The sequence below is a fragment of the Crocuta crocuta genome, unplaced genomic scaffold (assembly GCF_008692635.1).
Source record: "Crocuta crocuta isolate KB4526 unplaced genomic scaffold, BGI_CrCroc_1.0 scaffold374, whole genome shotgun sequence".
Classification (NCBI taxonomy): domain Eukaryota; kingdom Metazoa; phylum Chordata; class Mammalia; order Carnivora; family Hyaenidae; genus Crocuta; species Crocuta crocuta.
Window position 1 is genome coordinate 3856433 of NW_027532613.1, and position 9384 is coordinate 3865816.

The 9384-nt window shown below is 41.1% G+C and overlaps 1 protein-coding gene across 5 annotated transcripts; it reads right to left on the reverse strand.

Annotated features, from left to right (window-relative positions):
* Positions 1-208: 208 nt before the first annotated feature.
* Positions 209-9188, reverse strand: NKAPD1 (NKAP domain containing 1). Of its 5 annotated transcripts, none has more exons than XM_077780566.1 (7): positions 9115-9188; positions 8554-8583; positions 7849-7925; positions 6749-6849; positions 5071-5220; positions 3312-3365; positions 209-2637 (listed from the first exon to the last, which is right to left on the reverse strand). In XM_077780566.1, exons 3-7 carry the CDS (start codon positions 7915-7917, stop codon positions 2130-2132), a joined length of 882 nt encoding a protein of 293 aa, XP_077636692.1. In that variant the 5' UTR covers positions 7918-7925; positions 8554-8583; positions 9115-9188; the 3' UTR covers positions 209-2129. The 5 variants fall into 5 exon arrangements, with proteins under 5 accessions (XP_077636692.1, XP_077636691.1, XP_077636693.1 ...); XM_077780565.1 differs by having other exon boundaries at positions 8554-8954; XM_077780567.1 differs by lacking the exon at positions 8554-8583.
* Between the last annotated feature and the right edge of the window lie 196 nt (positions 9189-9384).

Consider the following 9384-nt stretch of genomic DNA (forward strand, 5'->3'; position numbering starts at 1 on the left):
TCTTTTTTTTTTTTAAATCCCGTTTTAGGATTTAATACAGAGAACTCTGATTGACAGGAACATTAGAAATAAGTATGTTCCAAGACCAGTAGTGCAAATGAGAGATCTTGGGTTTTGAAGAGCCATCCTAAGCCACTAATTAAGGGGGCTAGAAGAACCATCAAAACCTTAGCCTAAGGTATAGAAGAGAAATTGGGGTGGAGAAGGGTGAAGAACAGAAAACAGCTTTATTGCTTATACATGACCAAGAAAAGGTAAACATGGCAAAAACAAACAAACAAACAAACCAAAAACAGGCAAGATGTGTATTCTTGGGAAAGGAATAGGCCTGCTAGTATGGGAGAAGGGGAGGGTCAAGACCAGAGCAGAACCAACTTCCTGGAGATGCCTTGTTCACACTGGCCCATCTTCCTGAGTCTGCTAAAATCAGAACTTTTACAGCACAGAGAGAATGCTTAAAAAATACGTGCTGAAGACTCCTTCCAACAAAGATTTCACTTACTCCAAGAACAAAACAATTGCTTTAGGTTAAGAGGTAGTAATTACAGACTGCCCCCCGCCCCCAACCCTTGGGCCCCTACTAATCCCAAAGGTAAAAATATACGCCATGGAACATTGACAGTTGAGTACCAAAGTATTAATATTTTCAAGTAAATATCCTCAAAGGTAGCACCTGCTTATAATCAAGGGATGGGAACCTCTAGCCAACCATGTATTTTATAACTAAGCATTTTATTAGAAATCTGTTCTGGAAAGAGAACAAATTTAGTAGTTAGAACTACAAAGTATTACCACCTCATGGAATGTTGTTCTAGGTCTATTCTATTGCTGGTGTCTTACACTGTCATGCTACCATGAAGTATTTCTGTGTTCTACGTGGGGAAAGTAAGGCTGGGGACGTTAACTTACCTGTTCAGACTGCATAACTAGTTAGTGGCAGAACCAAGACCAAAAGTCTGGGTTTTCAAGTTTTCTACTCAGCCCATGAAGTGACAACCAGGAAACCAATGTCACTTGACATTCTGTCATAATGAAAAAATTCACCTTTGTTCTAACAGCCTTTTTTTCAGTGATATTTTGGTTTCTTAAGAATTAACAGTAGGGATCACAGTATAGAGCAAAGGGAAATAATATGATCTCTGCTTGGTGCTTTAACCAGAAGGCTGACTGGGAAGAAGTGGGTGCATCCCTGAGAAACCTGTTTCATTTTGGAACTGATTCAACTTAGTTTCAGGGAAAATCTAAAGTTCATTAATAGATTTAGAAATGAACAAGGAAGATAACATTTAAATGGCAGTTGTGACCCTGAATCCTGTTCAGAGCACCATTAGACGGCATGACCAATTCCTAACTTTATCCCATTTGGTTGAGGACTTAGGACAACCAAAGAAAGAATTTTGAACACCAGTCCATTTAGGCAATATACAGCAATGGAAGTAGAAAACCATTTACTATCTAATCACCATGTTTAGGGGTATACTGAATGTATCCACAGACCCTGTCCAGCAGGGGAATTTGACCAAAAAAACAAAAAACCCTAGTCTCATAATAACAGCGGTCTATGGATGTTATCATGAAGGAAAAGTATCTTGTTCTTATACTCTTTTTCTCATTAAATAAACTGGACATATCTAAGGGGCCAAACACAGAAAGATCAAAGCACCAAGGCTGAAGACACAAAAAGTTAAGTCCTGGCACCAGCTATTAAACAGCAACACGATGTTCCCTTACAACATTCGACACAGTACCAGTTCCAACCCACCTCTCGATCCCAGCCCTTGCTTTCCTCAGATTCAACATTCCAATTGGTGTACCCAGGTCATTAGTGGGTTCAGCTTCCTGGGTCCTTCAATTTGCTGTATATGCACTCTACCCTAAGTGTGATTAATTGCAAAAAATAATCTCTTCGAGAAAACTTCATAACAAAATACCAGACTCCCTATTAACAACAGGAGGATCAAGTTTAACAGGCCAAAACAAGACAAGTCTGTCAGAACGTATACAGATGGCACAGGACAGCTCTGACCTCAGGGCCCCTGTACTGGGCAGTAGAGTCACTGGCAAAACCCTAAGGCAACAGAGCTGCAAGTAACCAGGAGTCAGCTGGGCAAATGAAGAATGTTTCTCATTTAGTCATCCTCTGAACTCTCTGCAGACCTTTCATCTGTAGCCACTTTCCAATTTGTGCGTTTGTTTGTCCTCTGCTGTATTTCATTGTTAACTATAGGGATATGGACTTTTTTCTCTTTCTTTTTCCTTTTGGTTTTCTTAGTGTCTCTTTCCTCACCTTCCTCAGAACTGCTGGATGCGGAATCATCAGACTGGGAAGTGTCACTTTCTGCATCTAAGAATAAAGCAGGTTTCTTGAGAGACTTTTTCCTGGATTTTTTCTTGCGCTTATGTGGCTGTTTCCTTTTCCTGGTACTAGAAGCCCCAGTTTCTTCTGAGAACTCGCTTGAGGAATCTGCTGTTACGTCTGTGGCTTCCTTTTTGCTTTTCTTCTGTTTTTTGTGTGACTTTTTTTTCTGCTTTTTTTTGTGGGATTTCTTTGACTTCTTGTGTTTGTGAGACTCGTGGGTGGATGATTTTACTTGGGGAGATGTTTTTTTTCCATTGGTAATATCTTGCTGGTCACTACTAGTAAAAAAGAAACTACTTTACTATAGGAAATAAAAAGCATATTTATATTTAGTATTCTGTACTCTACATAGAAAGTTGAGGTTAACATCTGAATTTTTTTTTAATGTTTTATTTCTTTCTGACAGAGAGAGAGTGTGTGAGCAGGGGAGAGTCAGAAAGAGGAGGAGACACAGAATCTGAAACAGGCTCCAGGCTCTGAGCTAGATGCCAGCACAGAGCCCGACGCGGGGCTCAAACCCATGAACTGTGAGATCATTACCTGAGCCGAAGGTGGACACTTAACTGACTGAGCCACCCAGGCACCCCAACATCTGAATTTTAAATAAGAGCTCTGACAGAAGGTTACTATGAGACTATCACTCTCACTTTTTGTTTTCTTAAAGATAAAAATTCTAATCTGTCACCTTGAGTTAATGTATGGAATACTATGTATAAGAACCTAAATATTATATATATATATATATATATATGCAGAACATCAATCAGGAAAAGGCAAAATACCAATTATCTCCCAACTAAATTGCCTGTCATTTTCTGGTTACATTTTTAATGGCAAATGTTACCTCCTTTATAAAATTAGGAACCCAATTTATAGTTCAGACTTGGTATAGTATTACTTGGTACTGGTTCAGACTTGGCTTCTTTTTTTTCAGTAAGTCTATTTGCCTTACCTGTCTGTCTCAAATTCTTCAGGGTATAACTCTTTGTAACCACTGTGACCCCATCTGTAAAATGACATAAATATTACATGTATTATTAAGGCAATACCTACATTTCTTTAAATTAAAAAAAATTAGACTCAGGAGTGCACACATACAGACATGCACACAGAACAAAGAAAGCATGATAGAGCCAACCCCACCTTCAAGCTTAACTGGCTACATTTTCTGTACTGCACATTATTATTTTTTTTTTTTAAATGTTTTACTTATTTCTAGGAGAGAGAGAGACAGCGTGAGCAGGGGAGGGTCAGAGAGAGAGGGAGTCACAGACTGAAACAGGCTCCAGGCTCTGAGCTGGCAGTCAGCACACAGCCCGACGCGGGGCTCGAACCCACGAACCGCGAGATCATGACCTAAGCGAAAGTCGGACGCTTAACCGACTAAGCCACCCAGGCACCCCACATTATTATTTTAGACACAAAGGATTCTTTTGTCCATTTGTAAGAGAACTTGTTCTCAAGAAACACTAAGGAACTCTTCTACTCTGCTCTTTAGCTGTGAAATACTTCTCCAAAAACAACTCTTAACGTAATGCTGTCTACATTAGAACAATTTTTTTTAACATAGCAATTTTATTGAGATGTAATTCCTATACCATAAAATTCACCCTTTTAAAGTACAATTCAGTGGCTTTTAGTATATTCAGAATTGTGCAGCCATCACCACTATCTAATTTCAGAACATCTTCATCACCCAAAAAGGAACTCCATCCTTTAGCAGTAACTCCATTCCTCCCTCTCCTGTAGCCCATGGCAACCACGAATCTACTTTCTGTCTCTATGGATTTGCCTATTCTGGACATACCATATAAATAGAATCATGTAATAAGTGGCCTTTTGTGTCTGGTTTTCACCTGTTTCCAAGGTTCATCCATGTTACAGTATATTAGTACTTTATTCCTTTCACTGTCCAGGAACATCCCATTAGTCCCCCCTTATCTTCAGTTTTGCTTTCTAGAAGCAGATCACCCTCCTTCTGTCATTTGTCGGAGGTCAGCAGCAGCCTAATGCTACATCAAAATGTCTACATGATTCCCTTCACATCACCTCATCACACAGGCATTTTATCATCTCACATCATGACAAGAAGAATGGTGAGTACAGTACTAATAAAATATTTGAGAGACCACACTCACATAAAGCTTATTAGAGTATATTGTTATAAAGCTCTTACTGTCCCCAATTTAGAAATTAAACTTTATCAGGAGCACCTGGGTGGCTCAGTCAGTCAGGCATCCAACTTCAGCTCAGGTCATGATTTCACAGTTTGTGGGTTCGAGCCCTGCATCAGGCTGTCTGCTGTCAGCACAGAGCCTGCTTCAGATCCTCTGTCCCGCCCCCAAATCCCTCCTCTGCTCATGCTCACTCTTTCTCAAAAGTAAATATTTAAAAAATAAAGAAATTAAGCTTTATCATTAGAATGTATGTACAGGAAAAAACACAGCATATATAGGGTTCAGTACAACTCACAGTTTTAGGCAAGCACTGGGGGTGTTAGAACATATCCCTCATGGAGAAGGGGGGAGTACTATACCATTCTGTTCATCCCTTCATCAGTTAAGAGAGACATCTGGGTTTCCACTTTTGGGCCATTATGATAATTATGCTATGAACATTTGTGTGCAAGTTTTTGTAGAGATAATTAATTTTTAAAAGTACACATTCTCAAGTCAGATATCATTAATGGTCACAAGAATTTAGTTACAAACCTGTCTGGCATGTTAGCTTCATAATCATATAACTTCTTATTCCAGGATTTAGCCTTAAGAAAATCATCTTCTAGTGCCCCAGAAATTTCATTCTTTGGCCTCCAATAGTCTCTCTGACTTTCTTCATCAAAACCATCACTACGCATCCGGCTATAAGGAAAAACAGCAGACTTTTTATACTTAGAAGCAATCTGTGAGGCTCCTTTATGGAATGTCATGCACCAAACCCACTGAACAAGCTAAGGGGAAAACAAAACTACCTGGTATTTAGTGTTTAAAAACAAACCATGTAAAAAGTCATGATCTGTTCTACTCTCCAAGTCTGTACACTTGTCCAGTGAAAATCTGACCATTACTACCCATCCTCTTGCAGAATACAGACAAAAATGACTTATGGACTATGGCACGCTGTAGCTCACTCACTGATTCTCAAGCAGGAGTTCATGCAAAGGATGCCGAGCATAATCACAGCTGGTAACAATTTCAAACCACCCTGGCGATTCTGAAATCTCCCTCGAAAACCAGCAACCTGCTGCACTGAGGCCATAGTAACAGTAGGAGCAAGGCCTAACCCATGAGAATGCTGGGGTAGAAAAACCGCTGAAAACCAGTGATACAGCCCATACTTACAAGGTCCACTAACAAGTCACTCAGCAAGCTAATCAATTATCAAAAATGTTTACGGGCCACCTATATGCTAGGTGCTGTTCTAGCTGCTAGGAATGTAAAAGCAAATGGGAGACCATCAGAATCCTGCCCCTAAAGAGATTATGCTTTAAAGATTTATTAGACCATGACAGGTGTTAATAATTCACTCTAAAAATAGTATTTTGTTCCTGGAAATGCCTCTTGGAACTGAACAACTAATACAAGACAAGCCAATATCTGCACTAACTTCTAAATTCTCAAAGGACCATCTTTAGCAAGAAAACATTTTATCTGCAAATATCTGCAAAGATATTTATTTTTATATTGAGACCCTACCTTCTTTACCTCAGAGACCCCAAATACTTTCTTGTTTAAAGCCCTTCACATACAGCCAATCACACTCCAAAGCCTGAATACTCTACAGGCACACTCATTCCCCTTAAATATCTCATATATTCATTGTTTCCATGGGTGGCTTTAGAAATCAGCATTATTAGTATAGTCATTTTTCATACAGTTCTACACTAACAGGCATATGAAGCCCAAGAGATGTTCCAAACATTCAGATATTCCTATACCTCTACGGATAAGACAATAAGCCTGCATACTCAACACTGAAATTATTAAGAGGGTAATGTGAAAGGCTGTGTGACTTGGTGAACACAGCAAGGAGATGTAGTAAAGAAAGGCTGAAAGAGAATCAAAGATTAATAGGGGAAAGAAGGGAATGATAGCTAAGAGTAAATCTTAAAAGCCATCAAGCAAGGTCAGAATACGCAAAATCCTTAACTTTTCAAGTTGTTCTAGACAGAATTTTTTAATTCTCCATTGCAAATAAGTACTAAGAATTAAGTCATATACATCGTAGCCACTATCTTTATGCGTGAGTCTAGATTTATGAAAGAAGGAAGGCTTAAAGATTCAGAGAACTGAGCTTATCTATCTTTAGCATACTAAAATGCTTTTAAGTGAAAGTTAATGGTTCTGAACAAGATCAGAATTATTTTGGTTGTTAGAGCTGCAACTTCACCTTGAACTACTGGGTAACATTTTCCTTTTGGTTCCCCGGTAAGCATCTTCCATCTGTTTCTCCAGTTCTCTGATTTTCCACATATCTGATTCCTCCTGAATCTACATTTTTTTTTAAAAGAAAAGAAATATAAATGACTAAAAATAACATTTTACATCACAGAAAAGTAGCTGACAATACACTCTGCACTGATTATTGCATTATAGATTGGGTTATGATCAGGAACCTGGCAAACAAATTGAGGATTTCTAGAGTGGCTAAATAATCCGATCCAGTGAATCTCAAATACATGGAATTGTGCAATGACACGAGAACTTTTTAACCCTGCACAGACACACTTACCACCTTATTATTTTTGCAATCATGCTGCAATAATCAAATGACAATCCTTTCTGTTTTAATTAGTCACCAAGTTCTTTGGATTCTCTCTCCTCAATTCCTCACCTTCATCCCTAATATCACTGTTTTCATGCAAACCCCTCACCATCTCTCACCTGGAGCACTGCACTTGCCTATCTGGTCTCTCCATCTGATCTATATCCCCTACCCAGCTAACAAATCATCTTTCTAAGATACAAATACAATCATGTCATAACCATCTTAAAGACATTTGATGGTTTCTTTTTTATTTAGAAGAAAGAGCCTCCCAAGCCAACTCTAATTTACCACTCAAGCTTTATCTTGTTACTACACCGCACCCCTCCCCCACATTCCCTGCTTTCTGAATGCACATTCCTTGCCAAGCCCCAAGTGCTGCATGTTCTTTTCTGTTGCCATGTGAGTACATGATGTTCTTTCTGTCTGGAATGATCTTTTACATATGGTAAAATTTAACCTGTTCAACAAGAAGGAATTCAAATATCAGCAGCAGCTCAAATACCACCCATTCTGTGAAGCCTTTCCTTATTTCCCAAGGCAGATTTCATTATTCCTTCTTCAATGCGCTGAAGCACTTTGTGTATGTCTCAATTCCAGTACTTGTCAAATAGATTATAATCACCTATTTTATTCATCTTTGTATCTCCAAACTACCAACATAATGCTTGGCACACTGTATGCCTTCGATAAATGTTGAGGAAGAACTAGATTGTACCTCTCACCTTATTGTGAGCATCTGTGTGCCGGATGACATTCCTTAGGAGGACTTTCCCCAATGGAACCCGGGACATTCTTCAATCTGAAATGAATCAAGAAATAACACTTAATAATTTCCTTTATTACCTTCTTTTTTATCACAATGTTATAAAGAAGCACGAGGTAAAAAAAAAAAAAAGATCACTGAACAAGAAGTCAGAAGTCCTGAGGGGCAGTTTTCCCCTCACCATTAAAAGGAGACAAATGCCTGACCACACTAATGGGAAGATGAATGTAACTGAGATAAATGTACATCGAAGTTCTTTTAAACTGCACAAAACTAAGTGCTTTCAAGGACACCATTTTATTTAATCCTCAAAACAATCCCACGTTTTATATGAGGCAAGCATCTTAGTCCCTATTTTGTAGGTGAAATTCCCTTAAGCCATAACTTGCCCCAGGCCAGTTAGGCCAAGGCAAACCAGGTTCGGATTACAAATCAACTCTAGAATCCCAAAATCAGTTTGTGATGAAGCAAATACCTAGATCTGAAGACTATCGGGGTCCACCAAATGTCAACATTGACCATCAAATGCAGAGAGGCCCTAAATTTCTCCATTCAGGGGAATTTCACTTTCTACTTTGTACAGAAGCCTCCAAAAAACAGATGGCACGGGTATTCAGTGTGTAGCTAGCAGCGGTTTTGTGCAACCACCCCACCGCTCACTCACCCCTCGATCCTGAGGAAATCAGGCATCTTGCTAGTGTGAGACGAAGAACCACTCCATTACAAGATCTCCTCCGACTCAGGAAGCCAAGGAGTCAGGGCTCAAAGGCAGCTCTGCAGCTTCACCCGAGTCCTTCGTGAAAACGTAGCCTTCCCACCGGTTATTCTGCCCTCAGCCGCGGCCCAGGCCACCGCTGCCTTGCCCCCAGCCCAGACCGACAGTGGGGGTCTCTTTCCCGACTGAGGCCGGAGGCTGCGCCGCCCCGCGGGATCCGGACGGCCGGCTCGACGGGGCATTCCCCGCTCGCGCTCCTCGGGGACGGACCCGGGGGTTGGGCTTCGCTCTCCCGAAAGGACGGGGACGCTCTGGACGGGTACAATCCTCGACTGGGCCCCAAGAAATACCTAGAGTGCCCGACGGGGGGAGTGAAGCTTCCAAGGGGAAGACAGAGAAAATGCCCCCATCTCTGTCACCGGGATCCCTGTCCCCCAGCGGCCACGGAGCTCCCGGTAACCTTCCCTCCAAACGCCCTCCCCATACGAACACACACAAACACACCCATACCGTGCGCCGCAGCTTCGCGTGGCGGGGAATTGGGGAGGGGGGAGGGGGAGATCTGGGAGACAAGGGAGCGGACTTCCCTTTCGGGCCGGAAGTCGTTCCCCGGAGAACCTCTTCCCACCAACCGGGGACCGGGAGACTCCCACAGGGAAGGTTTCCAGGATCTTCTAGAGATGGAAAGGTGCGGAAGGGAGGCGGTCGCCTTCCTGGAAAAGAAGTGGGTCGGGGTCAACTGAAAAGCAAGAAGGAGGAGATTCCGGAACTAGATGTAAA